General features: G+C 56.6%; 4 protein-coding genes across 10 annotated transcripts in view; 1 reads left to right on the top strand and 3 right to left on the bottom strand.

Annotated features, from left to right (window-relative positions):
- The window catches only part of ZNF668 (zinc finger protein 668), a 12,863-nt gene extending 9,039 nt beyond the window's left edge, over positions 1–3,824 (bottom strand). Inside the window, exon 1 of the mRNA XM_017515520.2 lies at positions 3,241–3,824. The gene's annotated coding sequence lies outside the window, so the exon portion shown is untranslated. The remainder of the gene's footprint in view (positions 1–3,240) is intronic.
- A 183-nt stretch (positions 3,825–4,007) lies between these two features.
- On the top strand, positions 4,008–13,108 carry ZNF646 (zinc finger protein 646). Of its 5 annotated transcripts, none has more exons than XM_017515518.2 (4): positions 4,227–4,350; positions 5,798–9,231; positions 9,274–11,274; positions 12,545–13,108. In XM_017515518.2, exons 2-4 carry the CDS (start codon positions 5,877–5,879, stop codon positions 12,664–12,666), a joined length of 5,478 nt encoding a protein of 1,825 aa, XP_017371007.1. In that variant the 5' UTR covers positions 4,227–4,350; positions 5,798–5,876; the 3' UTR covers positions 12,667–13,108. The 5 variants fall into 5 exon arrangements, with proteins under 5 accessions (XP_037589780.1, XP_037589779.1, XP_017371007.1 ...); XM_017515519.2 differs by having other exon boundaries at positions 5,798–9,273; positions 9,316–11,274; XM_037733852.1 differs by lacking the exon at positions 4,227–4,350 and adding an exon at positions 4,008–4,220 and having other exon boundaries at positions 5,798–11,274.
- Positions 13,028–19,225, bottom strand: PRSS53 (serine protease 53). The gene is made up of 11 exons (XM_037733853.1): positions 18,266–19,225; positions 17,344–17,364; positions 17,074–17,236; positions 16,172–16,437; positions 15,895–16,049; positions 15,536–15,755; positions 14,691–14,841; positions 14,361–14,605; positions 14,139–14,284; positions 13,705–13,921; positions 13,028–13,401 (listed from the first exon to the last, which is right to left on the bottom strand). Exons 1-11 carry the CDS (start codon positions 18,321–18,323, stop codon positions 13,382–13,384), a joined length of 1,662 nt encoding a protein of 553 aa, XP_037589781.1. The 5' UTR covers positions 18,324–19,225; the 3' UTR covers positions 13,028–13,381.
- A 722-nt stretch (positions 19,226–19,947) lies between these two features.
- VKORC1 (vitamin K epoxide reductase complex subunit 1) overlaps positions 19,948–20,736 on the bottom strand; it is a 5,631-nt gene continuing 4,842 nt past the window's right edge. For all 3 annotated transcript variants that reach the window (XM_017515513.2, XM_017515512.1, XM_017515511.1), the window contains one exon: positions 19,948–20,456. In XM_017515513.2, the coding sequence (XP_017371002.1) occupies positions 20,248–20,456 (209 nt within the window). In that variant the 3' untranslated portion in view covers positions 19,948–20,247. The remainder of the gene's footprint in view (positions 20,457–20,736) is intronic.

Below are 20,736 nucleotides of genomic sequence, written 5' to 3'. Positions count from 1 at the left end.
GTGATCCACCCGCCTCGGCCTCCCAAAGTGCTGGGACTACAGGCTTGAGCCACCGCGCCCGGCCAAATTTTTTCTTTTTTTTAACCATCCAAGGAGCACTGAATGACTACCTTTCTTAATTCTATCTTTACCCCTACTAATCACTATCCACTCCTCTCTATTTTATTATTTTTTTAAGATGGAGTCTTGCTCTGCCACCCAGGCTGGAGTGCAATGATGCGATCTCTGCTCACTGCAACCTCTGCCTCCTGGGTTCAAGTGATTCTCCTGTCTTGGCCTCCTAAGTAACTGGGATTATAGGTGCCGCCACCACATCTACCTCATTTTTGTATTTTTAGTAGAGATGGGATTTCACCATGTTGGCCAGGCTGGTCTTGAACTCCTGACCTCAACTGATCTGCCCGCCTTGGCCTCCTAAAGTGCTGGGATTACAGGCATGAGCCACCACGCCCGAACCTCTTTACTTTTTAAAAACTGTTTTTATTTATATTTACTTATCTACTTTCTTTTTTTTTTTTGAGACAGAGTTTTGCTCTTGTTGCCCAAAATGGAGTGCGATGGAGCAATCTCGGCTCACTACAACCTCTGCCTCTCAGGTTCAAGAGATTCTCCTGCCTGAGCTTCCCGAGTAGCTGGAATTACAGGTGTCCACCACCACGCTGGGCTAATTTTTTATATTTTTAGTAGAGACAAGGTTTCACCATGTTGGCCAGGCTGGTCTTGAACTGCTGACCTCAGGTGATCCACTACCTTGGCCTCCCAGAGTACTGAGATTACAGGCATGAGCCACTATGCCCAGCCTATTTTTATTTATTTATTTATTTATAGAATGCCTTTGTTGCCCAGGCTGGAGTGCAACTTCTGCCTCCTGGGTTCAAGTGATTCTCCAGCCTCAGCCTCCTAAGTAGCTGAGATTACAGGCGTACACCACCACACCTAGCAAACTTTTGTATTTTTAGTAGAGACAAGGTTTTACCATATTGGCCAGGGTGGTCTCAAACTCTTGACCGCAAGTGACCCACCTGCCTTGGCCTCCCAAAATGCTGGGATTACAGGCGTGAGCCACCGCGACTGGCCTTTATTTTTATTTTTTACTTTTAGAGATATAGTCTCACTCTGTTACCTGCAGTGCAGTGGCTCAATCATATAGCTCACTGCAGCCTCAAACTCCTGCACTCAAGTAATCCTCCTGAGTAGCTAGGACTAGAGGTACCCACCACCACACCTGGCTAATTTATTAAAAATTCTTTGTATGTAGAGATGGAGGTGTCACTATGCTGCCAACACTGGTCTCTGGAACTCCTGGTTTTAGGTGATCCTCCACTTTCATTTCCCAAAGTGCTTTGATTACAGGTGCGAGCCACGGTGACCAGCCCCTTCCTCTCTAATTACCTTTATGGTGTCATCTGGACAATAATCCTTGCAAGCTTAACATGGGCAAAGTATTATTCTAAGCATTTTGTGTATAATACTCAACTACTCAAGCCAATTGCATAGCTGACTAGAAGTTCCTTATGAGCGAATGTCTGTGTTCCCTGTCCATTCATATATTGAAATTCTAACTCTCATTTTGACTATATTTGGAGAAAGTCCTTTATGGAAGTAATTAAGGTTGACTAAGGTCATAAGGGTATGGCCCTGGTCCAACAGGATTAGCGACCTTATAAGAAGTGACAGCACAAAGAAACAAGCTAACTAGTCACGGTCCCAGCCAGTGTTCAAATCCCAAACACCTACTCTCTTAGTCCTGGCTATTGCTTTGCTGGCATTACACATCTTATGGTTTGGCTGTTATTTCTCCATCTCCAGCACCAGAGTCCAGGCTGGCAAAGAGCTAGGAAACCAATCATTTGCATCCTCTACACCCAGAACCCTGTGTGGTGCCCCAAAACAAATGGAAGGAATCAACCTCAGATGAAATTTGAACCCAGGTCTGTGGCCTCTGCCTCCTCTGCAGTGGGAGTTTGTGAGAATGTCCATCAATAACTGTTTATTAACTGAATTATTCCACCTAAGTCCACAAGGTCCAACTATGGCCTCAATATCCCACAGTGGGCTCCCTGTCGTGGGGATGGAGTCTTGCTTTGCCTCACTACTGGTTTAGGAAGGGGATGAAGTTCTGCCTGTCTCACCAGGGATGCAGAGATTCAAATTCCAAAAATCCTAGGCTAGGGATGAGGAGAAAAAGGAGGCACCTCAATCTTCCCATCTATAAAAAAGTAGTCATCAAACAGGCCTCACGGCCAGGACTGATCTGGTGAGCGGACGAACCCCACCAAAGTGAGCGCTAATCATCTCCTAGGCCTCCAACCCGGCCTGATCCCAACCTACTTTTCCAGCCTCAGCTCCAACGACAGAGTCCTCTTCCCGACAGCGACTTAATCTCCAGCCACAATTCTCAACCACCCCACCTCTAGATGCAGTTTCCTGGGCTCGGGAGCCCTTGCCTGTCTTCTCCAATGGGAAAGCCCCTTTACATTCTTCAAGAACCCCCTTCCCCAGTGCCCTCAGGAATACTTAATGGCAGTAGAGGTAAGGGCCCCACGCCGCTCTGGGCCTCAGTTTCCTCATCAGTAAAATGGGGTCCCTGAAGTCTGTGGGAGTTTGAAGGGCGAAGGGGCCTACGAAGCGCGCCGAGGAGCCGAGAGCTGCAGAAACCTGGAGCTCCTCGCTCCTCGCAGCCGTCTGTACGTGGCGCCCCTACCAGCCAGGCAAGCCCCTGCAGGGCAGGACCCCGGGCTGACGTGTCTCGTTATGAGTCTCGGAAAACGTAGCCTCGGAGAACGTGGCAAGCAGGACTGAACGAAGGATGAGGGGATGAACAAATGAATGGACAGAGGGCTGCATTCAGGACAAAGGCTTGCAAGATGGCGTTCTCTAGGACCGCGGGAGGGGTGGCCCAGGCCTCGGCCTGGGAGGGGCCTTCGGCGCCGGGGACCTAGCTGCGCGGCCCGCGCTGCCGGAACAAAAGCCCACAACATGGCGGGCTCTAGGACCCTCGGGCTCGCACCACGCTGGGCCGGCAGCCGCACGGGCCGAGCCAGTACGGCCGCATCCCCGAACTGCGGAGACAGCCGGCGGGTTCTAGGACCTACTGGGCCCGCAGCGCGTCCAGGGCCGCTCACTGCCCGCCCCGCCCGCGCTGCTCGTGCCGGGCCGCAGGGAAGCTGGGACCAGCTCCGATCGCGGCCACGCGGGGGCTGCCCCGGGCAGTCGCGGCTTTCCACTGGCGTTTCCTACCTGATGAGACTTGGCCTGCCTCCGTGGCGAGGGCGCAGGCTCCTTGCACCGACAGAGCCCGGACTCTGCCAAAGAGGGGCCGGCGCTAGGACCCAGCGGGGGGGCGGGGAGGCGGGGCCGGTGGCCCAGCGAGCGGAAGTGAGGAACCTTCCCCAGCTAGGAAGGAAGGGAAAGTTCCTCAGGAACCTCCAGTCTATGGCGGCGGATAAGCATCTTGCAAGAGATCTCCGTGGGTGCTGAGGCAAGGGGACGCCGGGCAGGCTGACGGTATACGCCGGCCTGGTACTAGTCTGGGGCCAGGTCACCGGCAATGTCTTCAAGAACCAGAAGGTGGGAAGACCAAAAGGCCATGCTCAAGCTCTGCAGAACATTAAGTCCGCTTATATTCCAGAATATTTCCTTTAATAGCAAGGAGTGGATATCATGAAGCTTTCCCCATCTGCCTTGGGAAAGGTCTTCCAGGGAGCCCCACAAAAGTGTCACCAAAGTACTGTGGCCAGGGCTGCAGAATCTTTTTCTTCCTCTTCTGCGCCTATTCAATATGCACCGGAACGATTTTAGGCGCTCTTGCCGGAAGTGTGGCTAACGTAGTGCGCAAAGGCCCCACGCTGTGACCTACGTGGGCGGAGTCAGCAGTGCAGAGCTAGAACATAGCGCCGGAAGTGTGTCTGCGTAAAACGGCGGCTTGGAGGCGGGACAGTAGCGCTCCCGAAGCGGAAGTTTCGCGGGGAAGCGTTTGCACCTAAGGACACTTCCTGTTTCCTAGTAACAATAGGAAGTGTCCGCAGAGCTGGGGGTAGACTCCTGGCTTGGGCCAGCTGCGCCCTCTTTTCTCTACCTCCTTCCTCTTACCCCCTTCTCCTTTCCCTTTTTCCCTCTCCTCCCGCCTCGCGGGAGCCCTGGCTGAGTGTGCGTGTGTGGGAGCGAGAGAGCCCCCCTCCCCCCACAGCCACCCCTTGGGGCGCGCGGCTGCAGTTAGGGTAAGGGTCCCAGTGCGCAGGCGCGCTCCCGTTCGCGGTCCCCAACCGACGCGCCCGCGGCGGGAAGGAGAGGGGGCCGCCGGTGCGAGGTAGGCGTCCTGAGAGGAAATTGGCAGAGGAGATGAGTGAGGTCAGAGCACTTCATTGGTGGTTGACTAGGGGAGGGGACTTTTGAGCAAAGGGGCTTTGTGAGGTGAGAATTCGGGAGGCAGGTTCAGTGAAGGGGTTTAGGGTCGGAGACAGTTGTATTGGGGTCCCACCGCAAGAAGAGTCAGAGTTAGAGGACAAGAGGGCCTACGAGGCATAGAGAGCAAGGGCTTTGGGATGAAGACGGCCTCAGTGGGTTTGCTCTTACGTGAACTAGGTTAGCAGACATTGCAGTGTGTTTTGAGGATTGAGGAACACAATGAATATACTTAGCACAGTGCCTGGCACATGGTACTGTAATACTCTGCATGAGTTGCTGTCATCAGTATTGAGAGAGGAGGCAGAAGATAAAAATAAGAAAGACTGGTGAGGGTAAGATCAGGAGGCATTGGAGAGAAAAGGGAGGCGATGAAGTAACATTCCAACCTCATATTGACGTTATTCCCAAGATGGAAGATAGATTGGGTTCAAGGGAAGTAGCTAAAGGAAGTAGCTAAGAGAGTCTTTTGGGGTTTTTTTGTTTTTCTTTTTTGAAATGGAGTCTTGCTTTGTCGCCCAGGCTGGAGTGCAGTGGCGTGATCTCAGCTCACTGCAACGTCTGCCTCCCAGGTTCAAACAATTCTCCAGCCTCATCCCGAGTAGCTAGGATTACAGGCTTCTGCCACCGTGCCTGGATAATTTTTGTATTTTTCGTAGGGTCAGGTTTTCAGCATGTTGGGCAGGCTGGTCTCGAACTCCTGACCTCAGGTGATCTGCCTGCATCGGCCTCCCAAAGTGCTGGGATTACAGGCGTGAGCCACCACACCTGGCCCAGCTAAGAGAGTCTTTTGGAAAAGAGACCTAGTGACACCGAAAGGACTCAGGGAAGTGGGCAAACAAGCCAGCTTTTTCCCTGAAGGAGGCCTCTAACCTCTCCTCTCAGGTCCTCAGCTGTTAACTGGAGGAAAGAAGCTGCTTTTTCAGTGCTTCTCGGCTACTCTGTTTAGCTGAGATTTGAAGGAGGAAGATTTGGACTTCTCTTATTGAAAGGCTTAGAAAAGTTTCTGGTGTTCTTTTAAGATGTCACAAAATTTTTGTCTAAGGATTGTAGGGAGCAGAGGGTTAAAGGACAAGTAATGCCTTTTGAGTCTGGTCTGAAGAACGTGATAATAGGTCTGTGATCAGAAGTAGGTTGTATCCCTCTCAACTTTAATTTCCTTCGCTGTACCTGTAGGGATAACTTAAGCCTAGGGGATCTCCTATATTTAAGGAGCTTGTGCACAGGGAGGCCTTAAATGAGAGTGCCTGCAGATGGGATCTAATAGAAAGCAGGTTCCTGGGCATGGATGCTTGGGGAGCCTCTTGGCGACCTCAGGTAAACTTGTTGCTCGTAGAACCAAGAAACAAAGTTAATTCAGGCCCTCCTTTTGACTACTGCCCCCTCTTCCTAGGCCTCGGCCCCTCCACCAGAGGAAGGTGCTGCCACCTGTCTGCTCCTTCTGAACCTCCAGGTTTCTGCCACGTTGCCCTATGGAGGACGCACCCCCCTCACTCAGCTGTTCCGACTGTCAGCGCCACTTTCCCAGCCTCGCAGAGCTGTCGCGGCACCGAGAGCTGCTCCATCCAACTCCCAACCAGGACTGTGAGGAGGCTGACAGCATCCCTCGGCCCTACCGCTGTCAGCAGTGTGGGCGGGGCTACCGTCACCCTGGGAGCCTGGTCAACCATCGTCGGACCCATGAGACTGGCCTTTTCCCCTGTACCACCTGTGGCAAGGACTTCACCAATCCCATGGCTCTCAAGAGCCACATGAGGACTCATGCTCCTGAGGGTCGCCGCAGGCACAGGCCCCCACGCCCCAAAGAAGCCACTCCACGCCTCCAGCGTGAGACGGTGTCCACTGACACCTGGGGCCAAAGGCTTGGCTCTTGTGAAGGCTGGGAAAACCAGACAAAACATACCGAAGAGACACCTGACTGTGAATCTGTATCTGACCCCAGGGCAGCTTCAGGTACTTGGGAAGATCTACCTACCAGACAAAGAGAAGGCTGGGCAGGCCAGCCAGGTCCTGAGGATGGTACAGACGGCTGGGACTCCTCCACCAACTCTGCCAGGGCCCCTCCTCTCCCCACCCCAGCCAGCAGCCTCCTTAGCAACTTGGAACAGTATCTGGCTGAATCAGTAGTGAACTTCACAGGGGGCCAGGAGCCTAGCCAGTCCCCTCCTGCTGAGGAGGAGCGGCGGTACAAATGTAGTCAGTGTGGCAAGACCTACAAGCACGCCGGGAGCCTCACTAACCACCGCCAGAGCCACACGCTGGGCATCTACCCGTGTGCCATCTGCTTCAAGGAGTTCTCTAACCTCATGGCTCTGAAGAACCACTCTAGACTCCATGCCCAGTATCGGCCTTACCACTGTCCCCACTGCCCCCGTGCCTTCCGGCTCCCCCGTGAGCTGCTGGAACACCAGCAGTCCCATGAGGGTGAAAGGCAGGAGCCGCTCTGGGAGGGGAAAGGAATGCCCACCACCAATGGGCACACAGATGAGAGCAGCCAGGACCAGCTGCCCAGTGCACAGATGCTGAATGGCTCTGCAGAGCTCAGCACCTCTGGGGAGCTGGAGGACAGTGGCCTGGAGGAATACCGGCCTTTCCGCTGTGGGGACTGTGGCCGTACTTACCGCCATGCTGGAAGCCTCATCAACCATCGAAAGAGCCACCAGACAGGTGTCTATCCCTGCTCACTCTGTTCTAAGCAGCTGTTCAATGCGGCTGCCCTCAAAAACCACGTGCGGGCTCATCACAGGCCCCGGCACGGAGTTGGGGAAAACGGGCAGCCATCAGTGCTGCCAGCTCCCCAGCTGCTGGCCGAGGCCACCCACAAAGAGGAAGAGGACCCCACCACTACCCTGGACCATCGGCCCTATAAGTGCAGTGAGTGTGGTCGTGCTTACCGCCACCGGGGGAGCCTGGTGAACCATCGCCACAGCCATCGGACTGGAGAGTACCAGTGTTCTCTCTGTCCCCGCAAGTACCCCAATCTCATGGCCCTGCGCAACCACGTGCGAGTACATTGCAAGGCTGCTCGCCGAAGTGCAGACTCTGGGGCCAAGGGTGCCCCCAGCCACCTCAAGGTGGAACTCCCACCCGACCCAGTGGAGGCAGAGGCAGCTCCGCACACAGATAAGGGGGACGTGTGCAAACATGAAGAGGAGGCCACAGATATCACCCCAGCAGCAGTCAGGACAGCAGCACAGATCTGTAGCATCTGTGGGCTGCTCTTTGAAGACGCTGAGAGCCTTGAATGTCATGGCCTGACTCATGGCGTAGGGGAAAAGGAAAATAGCAGGACAGAGACCACGGTGTCGCCTCCTCGGGCCTTTGCCTGCCGAGACTGTGGAAAGAGTTATCGCCACTCCGGCAGCCTTATCAACCACAGGCAGACTCACCAGACGGGGGACTTCAGTTGTGGGGCCTGTGCCAAGCACTTCCACACCATGGCAGCCATGAAGAACCACTTGCGCCGCCATAGTCGGCGGCGGAGCAGGCGGCATCGGAAGCGGGCTGGCAGTGCCAGCAGTGGAAGAGAAGCCAAACTCCCGGCAGCGGGGAGCTGGACCCAGGTGCTGGAAGACAATGAAGGCCTGGACTCTCCCCAAGACCCTTCAGGGGAAAGTTCTCATGGAGCTGAAGGCAACTTGGAAAGTGATGGGGATTGTTTGCTGGCTGAATCTGAAGGGGACAAATGTGGGCTTGAGAGGGATGAGACCCATTTCCAGGGCGATAAAGAGAGCAGAGGCACTGGGGAAGGGCTGGAAAGGAAGGATGCCAGTTTCCTTGACAACTTGGACATCCCAGGAGGTGAGGAAGGTGGTGGGACTCGCTTCTGCGATGGCCTCACTGGGGTGGATGAAGACCAGAAGCCAGCCACTGGCCAGCCCCACTCCTCTTCCCACTCTGCCGATGCTGTCATTGGCTGGGAGGCTGAGGCCACTCACACATGCTCTGACTGTGGGCATTCTTTCCCCCATGCCACTGGCCTGCTGAGCCACAGGCCCTGCCACCCACCCGGCATCTATCAGTGCTCCCTCTGCCCGAAGGAATTTGACTCTCTGCCTGCCCTCCGCAGCCATTTCCAGAACCACAGGCCGGGGGAAGCGACCTCAGCACAGCCTTTCCTCTGCTCCCTCTGTGGCATGATCTTCCCCGGGCGTGCTGGCTACAGGCTTCACCGACGCCAGGCCCATAGCTCCTCTGGCATGACTGAGGGCTCAGAGGAGGAGGGAGAAGAGGAAGGAGCAGCAGAGGCAGCCCCTGCCCGCAGCCCACCACTGCAGCTCTCGGAAGCAGAGCTGCTGAATCAGCTGCAGCGGGAGGTGGAAGCACTGGACGGTGCAGGGTATGGGCACATCTGTGGCTGCTGCGGTCAGACCTACGATGACCTAGGGAGCCTGGAGCGCCATCACCAAAGTCAGAGTTCTGGGACTACAGTAGAAAAGGCCCCCAGCCCCTTGGGAGCAGCAGGTGATGCCACAGAGATGGTTGTGGACAGTGTCTTGGAAGACATAGTGACTTCTGTCTCTGGAGAGGGTGGAGATGCCAAGTCTGAAAAAGGAGCAGGCACCCCCTTGGGAGACAGCCTTTGCATGCAGAGTGGGGAAAATTTGCTGGAGGCTCAGCCCCGCCCCTTTCGCTGCAACCAGTGTGGCAAGACCTATCGCCATGGAGGCAGCCTGGTGAACCACCGAAAGATCCACCAGACCGGAGACTTTCTCTGCCCTGTCTGCTCCCGCTGCTACCCCAACCTGGCTGCCTACCGTAATCATCTGCGGAACCACCCTCGCTGCAAAGGCTCTGAGCCCCAGGTTGGGTCCATCCCAGAGGCAGGTGGCAGCAGTGAGCCCCAGGTTGGGCCCATCCCAGAGGCAGGTGGCAGCAGTGAGCCCCAGGTTGGGCCCATCCCAGAGGCAGGAGGTGGCAGTGAGCCCCAGCACATGGCAGAGGAGGAGCTGGGGCAGGCAGAAGTCGAGAAGCTTCAGGAAGAACTTAAAGTGGAGCCCCTGGAGGAAGCAGCGAGGGTGAAAGAAGAGGTGTGGGAGGAGACCACTGTGAAGGGGGAGGAGATAGAGCCCAGGCTGGAGACTGCCGAGAAGGGCTGTCAGACTGAGGCCAGCTCTGAGCGGCCATTCAGCTGTGAAGTGTGTGGCCGTTCCTACAAGCATGCTGGCAGCCTCATCAACCACCGGCAGAGCCACCAGACCGGCCACTTCGGCTGTCAGGCCTGTTCCAAGGGCTTCTCAAACCTAATGTCCCTCAAGAACCACCGGCGTATCCATGCAGATCCCCGACGTTTCCGCTGCAGTGAGTGTGGGAAGGCCTTTCGCCTGCGGAAACAGCTGGCCAGCCACCAGCGGGTTCACATGGAGCGGCGTGGGGGTGGTGGCACCCGAAAGCCGACTCGGGAAGATCGGCCCTTCCGCTGTGGGCAGTGCGGGCGGACCTATCGCCACGCTGGCAGCCTCCTGAACCACCGGCGGAGCCACGAGACGGGCCAGTACAGCTGCCCCACCTGCCCCAAGACCTACTCCAACCGCATGGCTCTGAAGGACCATCAGAGGCTGCACTCAGAGAATCGGCGGCGGCGGGCAGGACGGTCCAGGCGCTTAGCTGTGCGTTGTGCCCTCTGTGGCCGCGGCTTCCCTGGCCGGGGATCTTTGGAGCGGCACTTGCGGGAGCATGAGGAGGAGACAGAAGGGGAACCAGCCAATGGCCAGGGAGGCCCGGATGGCACAGTGGGCAGTGAGGCAAGCCTGGCTGGTGACCCAGGACTAGAGGCCCGATTGGGTGGTACTGAGCCAGTGCCCCAGCTGGAGGATGAAGTCCCGAGACCAGGGGAGTGCAGTCAGAGCCCCCTCAGGGCAGTGGGCTCAGAAGCCCCAGAGTCACTGTCCTGGGGCACAGAGAAGGCAGGTGGGTGGCCAGGAGGTGGGGGACTGGGGAATCACAGTGGAGGCTGGGTTCCGCAGTTCCTGACCAGGCCAGAGGAGCCAGAGGACAGTGTTCCCAGGAGTCCTTGCCATGCTGGTGACCGCCAGCTCAATGGACCTAGTCTGAGTCACATGGATAGCTGGAACAACAGCTCTCAGCTGCAGCCAGGGAGCCACTCCTCCTCCTGCAGCCAGTGTGGCAAGACTTACTGCCAGTCTGGCGGCCTCTTGAACCACAACACCCACAAGACAGACCGACACTATTGCCTACTCTGCTCCAAGGAGATCTTGATTCCTGTGGCCACTAAGAGCCACAGTCACAACCACATAGATGCCCAGACCTCTGCCTGCCCTGACTGTGGCAAGGCCTTTGAATCCTACCACGAACTGGCCAGCCACCTGCAGGCTCATGCCCCGGGTCACAGCCAGGTGCCAGCCCAAATGGAGGAGGCCAGAGATCCCAAAGCAGGGACTTGGGAGGATGAGGTGGGCCTCCCTGGTCAAGGGAAAGCCCAGGAGGCCCCATCAGAAACCCCCAGAGGCCCAGAAGAGAGTGCAGAGACGTCCATGGTAGCTGAGGACAAGGAGCGGCCCTTCCACTGTGCCCAGTGCGGGCGCTCCTACCGCCATGCCGGCAGCCTGCTGAACCACCAGAAGGCCCACACCACGGGGCTATACCCGTGCTCCCTTTGCCCCAAACTTCTCCCCAACTTGCTGTCTCTTAAGAACCACAGCAGGACCCACACGGACCCCAAGCGCCACTGTTGCAGCATCTGTGGCAAGGCCTTCCGGACAGCTGCCCGGCTGGAGGGCCATGGGCGGGTCCACGCACCCCGGGAGGGGCCTTTCACCTGCCCCCATTGTCCCCGGCACTTCCGCCGCCGAATCAGCTTCATGCAGCACCAGCAGCAGCACCAGGAGGAGCGTACAGTGGCCAGCTCTGGTACGGGGGCATGAAGGGCTTGGGTGGAGGACTGAAGGGTCCCAGGAGGAGGTGGGCACATGGTGGAGGGTAAAATCCGGCCCCAAAGCAGATGGGGGAGCAAGGAGTGAGAGGAAGGAGTCCCGGGGATTCTAAGAGGTGGGCAAGGGCTTGGCTATGGGGTGAGTGAACTAGTTTGAGAATATGCTGAACTGTGCACCCCCAGGTCAGGTGTAACAAATAGCAGGGTGGCTTGGGCAGTGCATGGGGGCATGGTTGGGCCGAGGCTGCTGCTGGGCTCTGCCATTACACTGTAGCCAGAGAGGAATGGTCTTTGTGTTTGGCGGAAGGTCACTGGGTACCCCGTGGCTACTGCATCTGGAAACCCTCCTGAGTCAGCCAGTAATGATTTCCAGAGAAAGAGGAAGCCATTGGTTTGGTCTCGGTTCCGTTCTTTCCTAGAGCAGGCCGGGTGCCAGGGAATGAGGGATGGGGCATGGGCTTCATGGCTCCCCTGCTGACTTGGCCATGGAAACTGGGTCACTGGTTGGCACCCTACTCCCTGTCCCTCTTTTTCTGTGCCCTGTCTCTGCTGCTCCTCTCTTCTTGGAAACTAGACCTCTGGTCCTTCCCTGTTAGTGTTGTTCCATTGCTTCTCTAACCTTTATTCAGCCCCTTTTTCCTCTGCTGCCAACGTCTTTTCAGGATCCAACCAAACCACCTTTTCCACCTGTGCACCACGACACCCTCTGCACACCTTTAACTGGAGAACTGAGTCACAGATAATTGTTTCCTTGAAGTTCAGGCCCAGCTGCAGCAACAACAGTCATTAGCCCGTGTCACATCCCTCATCAGAGGGCATCTCTGTGGGGAATCGCCTCCACCCAGCAATGCTGCAGGCTGCGGCTGCTGGGGAGTGGGGCGGCTAGTTCCCTCAGCAGGCCCTGGGCTGCCCTCACCCTCCTCTAGTAGAGGCAAACCTGTTCCATCTAGTGGCCCCCGAGGGTGGGTGGCCCTGAGATGGTGGGCCCTTGTCATAGTGGAGGGTGGGTGGGAGTCACCTGAGAGCTGAAGGAATGGCTTTAAGAATAGAAGATTTCTCATGACCTCAAGGGATATGAGCGAGAAGCCAGTTCACCAGAGTTAGGAAAATAATTAGGAAGCCTAGAATCCCTATTCTCATGTGGGCCTCTGAGGCCAAGGGTGGGGGAATGGTCTGCAGGGCTGGGAGGGGGGTACATGCTGTGTGGGGTCTGCCCCTCAGTCGGTGACCTCCTCTCTCTCTCCCCAGGAGCCCCAGTGGCACCAGCGACGGGCAGAGGGGACTTGTCATTGCCCCCTCCACCCAACCCTGACACCCCACTCCTGGACCCTTCACCCCAGTGGCCTGCAGACCTCAGCTTCTCCCTCTGAACTTCAAGTCTCCAAAGATCAGAATCTCGGGGAGGGGGCATGTGCAGGGAGGGGCTTGATCTCCACGTTTTCTCAGGAGTAGTTTGGGCATCCCCATCTCTTCTCCTCTCCCCTTGCGAAGAGGTCCCAGATCTGGCTTCTTTCTCAAGGAGGGGTGGGGTGTTCCTTGCATCCCTGTCCTTGAAGGACCTCCTTCCCCCAGCCTTGTCACCATGCTCTTCCCAGTGCCAGCCTCTGCTGAGATGCCAGGCCACCCTTACCAGCCAGATTGCAACACCAGGGAGAGGCGGCTGCACAGCCCCACAGGTGGGAAAGTTGCCTGTGGACGGGAGCCTTTTGCTACAATTTGTAACTTATTTTCTAAAGTCTATTTTGTAACAATTTATTTAAGTTTAAAAAAAAGGAAAATTGCTGCCCCCCAAAAAAAGAAATTTTCAAAACACATGGCTGGCGTGATTGTATCTGAGAGGGTGAAGGAGGAGGAAAGCTGGGACACCTGCGTCAGAGCAGAGCTGGGCATGGGAGCATCCACAGACACCCCTGTCCTGCAGGGTTGGGGAGTTGGTACCTGTGGTCCCAGGCACGTTCTTTCTCACAGCTGCTGGGCTTCTGGGCCTGCCCCGTGCCTGGAATCACACATGGCGGGGTGGGGATGGCAGGGCAGTGATGCCAGTTCCCTCCCTATGTTCTCTCATCAGAACGGCCAGGTCCCCTGTCAGCAGCTGGCTGGTTGGCCTGTGGGGAAGGAAGGAGGGTGGGGTTGTCCTCATCCTCATGGCTTTGCTCCCTTGCTCCCCATTCTTCAAAGGAACAGGGTCTGTCTTGGCCGCCATGACAGATGAGAATACTGAGGCTAAAGCAGTTGAGTGGCCTGCTCCGAGTCACACGATGACAAAGAACCAGAGTGAATCAAATGGGTCTGCCTGTTGCTCCACCCACCCAGGGCAGCTAGAGTGGGTCAGAATGGCGTGCACCCTCGCTGGAGAGAGAAGGGTTCTGGAGAGACCGGGTTTGGCTGGAGGCCTCAGGGCTACATACTTATGTTGGCCAGGCAGCTTCCAGTCTCAGTCTCGGGCTCTGGCTCCTCGGCGAAGTAGACCTGCCAGTCCAAACTGCTGACCCAGTCCTCGTAGGCAGGGAGTGCAGTGAAGACTGCCGGCCTGGCAGGGCCTTGGCAAGCATCTCCGAAGCTGTGCAGCCCGGCCAGGAACCATGTGCCCCTCACCTCATGCACCAGTGGTGCCCCAGACAGGCCCTGTCAGATCAGGTGACACCGGGTGACTTCTTGTAGGCAGCTGTACAGGATGGCAGAGGGGGCTAGGGAGGCTCTGGCTATTTGGGGGCTAATTGGCAAAAGCCTAGTTACAGGTGGGAGGCGGGGCCAGAGGCCAAACCTGGAAAGTCTGTTCTTGAGAACAGGGGTGACGGGGTGCCAGAGGCCTATTGGGCAAGGCATTGGGGCCTGGGCTCACCTCACAGCTGGGCAGCTCACCCACAGCACTGGTACACACCATCCCTGGCAGAATGGGGCTGCCATCGCCCCCAGGAGCTGCATGCAGCCGGCTGCAGGCCCTAGGCCCCAGGAGGGTTACGGGCACTGTCTGGGGGTAGCTGATGTCTGTGGAGCAAGGGAAAGCTGTCTGCCCCAGCCTGCAGGCAGAATGGACAGCGGCCCTGGTCCTGCACCCACCTACCTGCTTCTGGGCGGGCCCGTCCCAGGACCCAGCCACGCTCCCCATCAGGCAGGTGGTGGTTGGCATAGGGCAGGCAGAGGGGCCGCAGGTTGGCACCCAGTGTCACAGGCTGGGCCAGCAGCAGGAGGGCCACATCATAGCCCCCCTCAGGGTGGGTGTAGGCCCCGTGCAGGGTGAGCTGCTTCAGGCCCCATTCCTCTGGTCTGGTCCCCAGCCCTACGCTCCATTCCTCTGGGGCCTGGCGCCTGTGTAGAGGCAGTGTGGATGGCACTGGGTGACAGGGCTGCCAGCAGGGGCGGGGGGCATACCAGAGAGGGACCCAGGACTCACCCGATGAAGCAGTGGGCAGCAGTCAGCACCACCTCTTCCGACACCAGGGCTCCGCCACAGGCCAGCTGCCCCTGGTGCATCAGCCTGGCATCCCAGGGCCATGGGGAGGGTACTCCTGCCTGAGGACCTGCTGTCCTCAAGGATCCGCAGGCTGAAACAGATGAGTGCCTCATCTGACTTCTTGCTAAGCGCTTCCCACTTCCTGTCAGATCCTCACAATATCCTTTGAAGCTAAATTTTGTTCACCTCATTACTGAAGGTAACCAAAGTTCTAGAGAGGTTAAGCGACTTCCTCGCTCTTTAACTACAAGCAAGTGGCAGGCTTGGGATTCACAAGCTTTTAGCCCTGCCGGCCTGATGGGACCCCGTCCCGGCCTCGTCGGAATGCCCCTACTTGTCACACTCCCCTGCCCCACCCGTCTGTACCCTCCAGGCTGGGCCTGGCTCCCATATTCCTGGCTTATTAGTGTCTCTCTTAAGACATAATATCCATCCCAGGAATTATTTTGCATTCAATTTGCATGCCAGTCACTTAATACTGGAATTCTGACTGGAAGCCCTACCCTGTGCAGGCTTGCTGGGTCCCTGCTGGAAGCTTGCCACTCCCCCAAAAACCCCAGTAAGGTCTCAGAGATTCCTCTTCTCACCTGAACTCCAAACCTGTAGAGTTCCAAAGTGCCTGTGCCTCTCAGCCCTAATGGGGCTGTTCCTTCCCAGGGGATGAAAGAAGTCTTAGAAGGCCCCAGTTAGGCTCGGCGATGTGGATGCCTATGCTGGTTCTTTAGTCCTAATTGAGGTTTGCTTCACAGTGACTTCTACCCACCCCCAACATGCCCCGCTCGTACCTACACAGCTGTCCTCATCACTCATCTCCGGGGTCTCTGGGCTCTGGGGCAGGAAGGCCGCCCCCTGAGCTCGAGTCTGTAGCCAGGAACTGTGAGCAGCCATGTTGGTCAACAGCACGGGAGTGTCCTCCTGGGCACAGCTTGATGCAAAGCTGATGATGCCAGTCTGAACCCAGTGTCCATCAGGCTCGAGGCATAGAACAGGGCCCCCGGAATCTCCCTGGAGCCAGGCAACAGAGCCAAGGACAGATGCCTGAGCCAACTGTGGCAGACACCCTCTGGACTGCAGCCCTTTCCCCTAGCCCTGTGAGTCCAGCGCCCAGGCCCCTCCCCTTCTGTTCCTCTCCTCCCCATCAAACCTGACAGGGCCCCTGCACCCCAGGCTGGGGGCCCCCACACAGCATCCCAGGCCGGGCTGGGTTGGACAGGTGCCGCTGGTGCAGCTGGTTATAGATACAGTTACATGTGGGGCGGCTGATGAGACGCAGGCGCAGGTTCCGTAGGGTCCCAGGAGCTGGTGAAAGAGACAGGGCTAGGGCTGGAGTCTGGGAGACTGAAGCCAGGACAGTTGGCAGCCAAGATTGACCTTGGGCAAGCAGAGTGCCTCTCTGAGCTTCAGTCTGGTCTAGCACTTACCATCACTGGTGTCCTGATCCCAGCCAGTGGCCCAGCAGGAGGCTCCAAAGGGGAAGCGATGGGAAGGCTGGGGCAGGCAGAGGGGTGTGTGGGTTGTGGGGCGGGCAAGCCGCAGCAGGGCCAGGTCTGAACCCTGGCTGTAGTGGTTATAGGCCCTGGGCAACTGCAGGGCAGCCACTCCCACCTCTTCGGCCCCGGGGCTGAGTCCCTCACGCTGCAGAGAACCCAGGACTACCGACCAGGAGTTCAGTACTGTTGCTGCCACCCTGGAAGGGGAAGGACAAGGTCCAGGCTGCTGAGTGCAAGGAGAGGCACTGACACCATGGGACATCCCACAGGTAGGTGGATGATAACAGAGAGCAGTCCATGGCTTTCTCTTTTTGAGGTGGGATCTCATCCTGTTGCCCAGGCTGCAGTGAAGTGGCATGACCATGGCTCACTGGAAGCCTTGACCTCCCAGGCTCAAGTGATCCTCTCACCTCAGCCTCATGAGTAGCTGGGACTGCAGGTGTGCACCACCATGCCTGGCTAATTTTACATTTTTTATATAGACAGGGTCTCATTATGTCGTCCAGGCTAGTCTTGAACTCTTGGGCTCAAGTGATCCTCCTTCCTTGGCCTCCCAAAGTGCTAGGATTACAGATATAAGCCACTGTGCCCGGCCACAGCCTGTGACTTTAAGCTACGTCCTTCCCTTGAAACCTCAGTTTTCTCATTTGTAAAGCTTCTACCATGAAAGGTGGTTTTAACGATTAATGACAATATGTACCCAGTACATGGCAGATTCTCAGTAAATAGTATTTTATTATTACTCTGGAGGCAGGGACTAGCCTTGTGGGGCTTGGGACAAATTGTTCACTCCCCAGAACCAGAGATCCTGCCTGGCCCCAGCCATGACTTACTTTTCAAAGCAGTGGGCAGCAGTGAGGACCCAGGTATCTGCCACCAGGGAGCCGCTGCAGATGTGAACTCCCTGCCTCCTCACACTGGCCTGCCAGGGCCACTCGCCAGGAAGTGTGTTGCCCTCCTGAGGCTCGGGGGGACCGGGGCCACGCTGTCCACAGGCTGTGGAGAGTGATGGGTCACAATGACAGCAGATCCCTGTCCTGACTTCACCCCAGGTCCAACCCAGACCCAAGTAAGGCCTAGGCCCCACGTCCCCCAGACCTTACCACGCTGAGCGGCTTGAAGACCTGGGAAGAGAGACACACAGGTGAGACACAGGGATGCCAGGCCTGCCTAGCTTTGGGGAGGAGAGGGGATGGGCTGGGGGGCGGGCCCAGGGTCCTTGCCTGTTACTGTGATTACCTCACCAGCCCCTCCCAGAATGAAAATATTTATATGAGGTCGAGACAGCTTTTATTGGAACCTATTCAGCGTGTATACTCAGTAATTAATTCTCCTTCAGCTGTGCTCAGCACTCCAGGGCTTGGGGTTCAACCTGGGAGTAGGCCAAACCTCCTCCGGGCTTCAGAACCCCCAACTCCTGCCCCCACCACTGAGTCAGGGAGGTGGCTTCTGTGTGTGGAGAGCATTAGCTTAATTGTCCCCTCAGCAGCAGAGGCCTAAGAGGAAGGATTAGAGGCCTGCGTCATTTCCAAGGCGGGAGGGCCCCAAGAAATGGAGACTTACCTCATTCCTGCTCTAGAGACTCAGTCTTCCCCACCTTCCCAGAAACTGCCTGAGAGCCCGCCAGAGAGAGGGCCACTGCCTGCCACCACCCCCTCACGGGCATACAGGCACACAGGCACCTCTGTGAGACAGCTGAGCCAGGCTGCCCAGAGGATGGATGAAAAGAAAGGGAAACTTGAGGCCAGAGGCACCCAGAGTTTGCCTGAGGTCATTGTGGAAGTCAAGGCAGAGATGGGCACAGGACACACACAGGCAGCACCACACATATAAGACCACAGGCCCTGTCGATGCAAACTAGCTGGCCCGAGAAAACCTCACCTATGTAGACACAGGTGGCCACATACCCTGCCCCACAGAGTTCCTTCCCTCCAACACACTGTTGCCCACAGGTAGTGCCCCCACCAAGGAGCAGGGACTGCTGGGGCAGAGGTGGCCCCTGAGCCCCCAGACATGGTAGCTCACCCTCCATGAGGACCATGGTACCCACGATGAGCAGCGCTGGGCCCCAGCTCCACTTCATGCTGCCCTGGGCCACTCTGCTGTGTGTGCTCTGCTCTCAGAGGCCACCTGGATCTCCCTGGCTCCACCTCTGCTCCACCCCCCAGTTGGCTAGGAGTCAGCTGTCTACTTGTCCTAGCCAGCAGTTCCTAGCTCTGGCTGTGCGACCCTGGGCTCGTCACCACCCCTCTCTGGGCCTCAGCCATGGAGCCAGACTGGGTTTAAATCTGTTTCCTTGCTACTTAAGTAGCCCGGGAGAGAGAAACTCAGTTGTTGAATGGAAAACACCTTGATGATAGCCTGGCACAGGGTGAGCTCGCTCCCAGCATGAAAGCACCATCCTGGAACTGAGGAGGGCATATGGGCAGCTCCTCCCGGTCCCTGCTTTCCATGTCTACTCCCCCACTTCTCTCCCAGCCAGGGCAGGTGGGTTTCACATGCCCCTCCCAGGTCTACTCAGAGACTGTGTGCAAGGCTGGGTGTTGAGGGGCCAGTGCCCACAGCCGCTTGCTGGCTGTGAGCCTTTGGCAAATCCCAGTACCTCCCTGGGCCTGCTGCCTTCCCGGGAAACAGGGTGACAGTGGTGCCCACCTTCCTCACGGGCACTGGAGGACTCGGTCAGGCGGGAAGAACACTTGGGCACGTGCCTCCTCTTCCCATTCCTAACTCAGGCTAGCCCAGACTGGTCCAGGACCCTGACCCCAAGACAAAGGCAGCAGTGGGTAGGGTTTAGCATATAGATGCTGGAGCCAGATGGACCAGTTGGATTCAAATCCTGAGAGCCTCCTGCTGTGTGATCTCAGGCAAACTACTTAGCCTCTCTGTACCTGAGTTTCCTTATCAAGATAGGGATAATAATAGTACTCACAATTAAACGAGTTTAACATGTTAACACAAGTTGTTATTTTTTTTTTTGGAGATGGTCTTGCTTTCTTGCTCAGGCTGGAGTGCAGTGATCATGGCTCACTGCAGCCTCAACCTTCTGGGCTCAAGTGATCTTGTCAGCTTTCCGAATAGTTGGGACTACAGGTGCATACCACCATGCCCGGCTAATTTTATTTTTGTTTTGTAGAGACAGGGGTCTCACTATTTTGCCCAGGCTGGTCTGGAACTCCTGTCCTCAAGTGATCCTCCTGCCTTGGCCTCCCAAAGTACAGGGATTTCAGGTGTGAACCACTGCACCCAGCCAACACAAGTTCTTAAACAGTGCTTGGCATGTAGGTAAGTGCTCAGTGCATATTAGGCAATATAAAAACCTTCACAACCTGGCTGTGGCCTTCTGGGGCTACCAGGACTAGCTTGCGATGGTTGATAAGGCAGCTGGTGGGGTTAAGGTTAAACTCAAGGAAGAACTTCCCAGCAAGCATTCACAGAACCAGAAAGGCAGCCTACCCTTGCAGGTGTGTGCTCAGCCTTCCCTGGAGAGGAGGCCTGGCTCCTGTGCGCAGCAGAAACAAGCTGCCAGCCTGTTTCCTGGTAGTGGAGGCTGATGGTGCCCAGGCCTTGCTGACTTCACACACTGGAGATGAGAATACCCATAACCACCCTTCCCAGCAGGCCCTCCACTATCCTTCTGACTCACCCTTCCCAGCTCCAGAGAAGGCCCAGCACCACAGTCCCTGGCAGATACATGGTTCAGACTTGGCTGATTTATCTAAGAAACTTTATTGCTCAGAACCTTCCCTCCCTGGGCAATGGCAAGAGCTTTGGAGACCAGCCCCTGGGGACAGAGTCAGAGGCACTGGGTGGAAAAAAGAGCATGTGGCAATTTGGTCCATTGTCATGTGTGGGTATGGGAGAGGGAAGGAGGACTCTAGAAGGCCCCGAATCCAGGGACCCTGAATCTAGGGACCTAGGAGCATTCTAAGGACCTAGATATGCCCCCAAGAGCAAGGCTCACATGCCAAGGCAAAGCAGATGAGGCCAGCCTGGCTCAGGGTGAGGGCTTAGTGCCTCTTAGCCTTGCCCTGGGGTTCTTGGACCTTCTGGAAACTGAGCCACATCAGGCCCATGTTGATGGCATAGGTGGTGATGCAAACGATGCAGAAGTCATAGAGCACGAAGAACAGGATCCAGGCCAGGTAGACAGAACCAGCGAGAGAGACCAGGGAGCTCAGCAGCAGCAGGACAGAGGCCCAGCGCGTCCGCAGGCAACCTGCAAGGCAGAAGAGGAGCTGGTGTGAGTTTCAGGGACTGGCAACATCGCAAGACCCAATCTCTATCAAAAATTTAAAAATTCAGCTGGGCACAGTGGCTCATGCCTATAATACCAGCACTTTGGGAGGCGGAGGCAGGTGGATCACCTGAGGTCATTAGTTCGAGACCAGCCTGGCCAACATGGTGAAACACCGTTTCTACTAAAAATACAAAAATTAGCCAGGCGTGGTGGTGGGCATCTGTAATTCCAGCTACTGGGGAGGCTGAGGCAAGAGAAT

This window comes from Cebus imitator, unplaced genomic scaffold, assembly GCF_001604975.1.
Source record: "Cebus imitator isolate Cc_AM_T3 unplaced genomic scaffold, Cebus_imitator-1.0 Scaffold552, whole genome shotgun sequence".
Taxonomy (NCBI): domain Eukaryota; kingdom Metazoa; phylum Chordata; class Mammalia; order Primates; family Cebidae; genus Cebus; species Cebus imitator.
The sequence above is the reverse complement of the archived record's forward strand: the minus strand, read 5'-3'. Positions and strand labels throughout refer to the sequence as shown.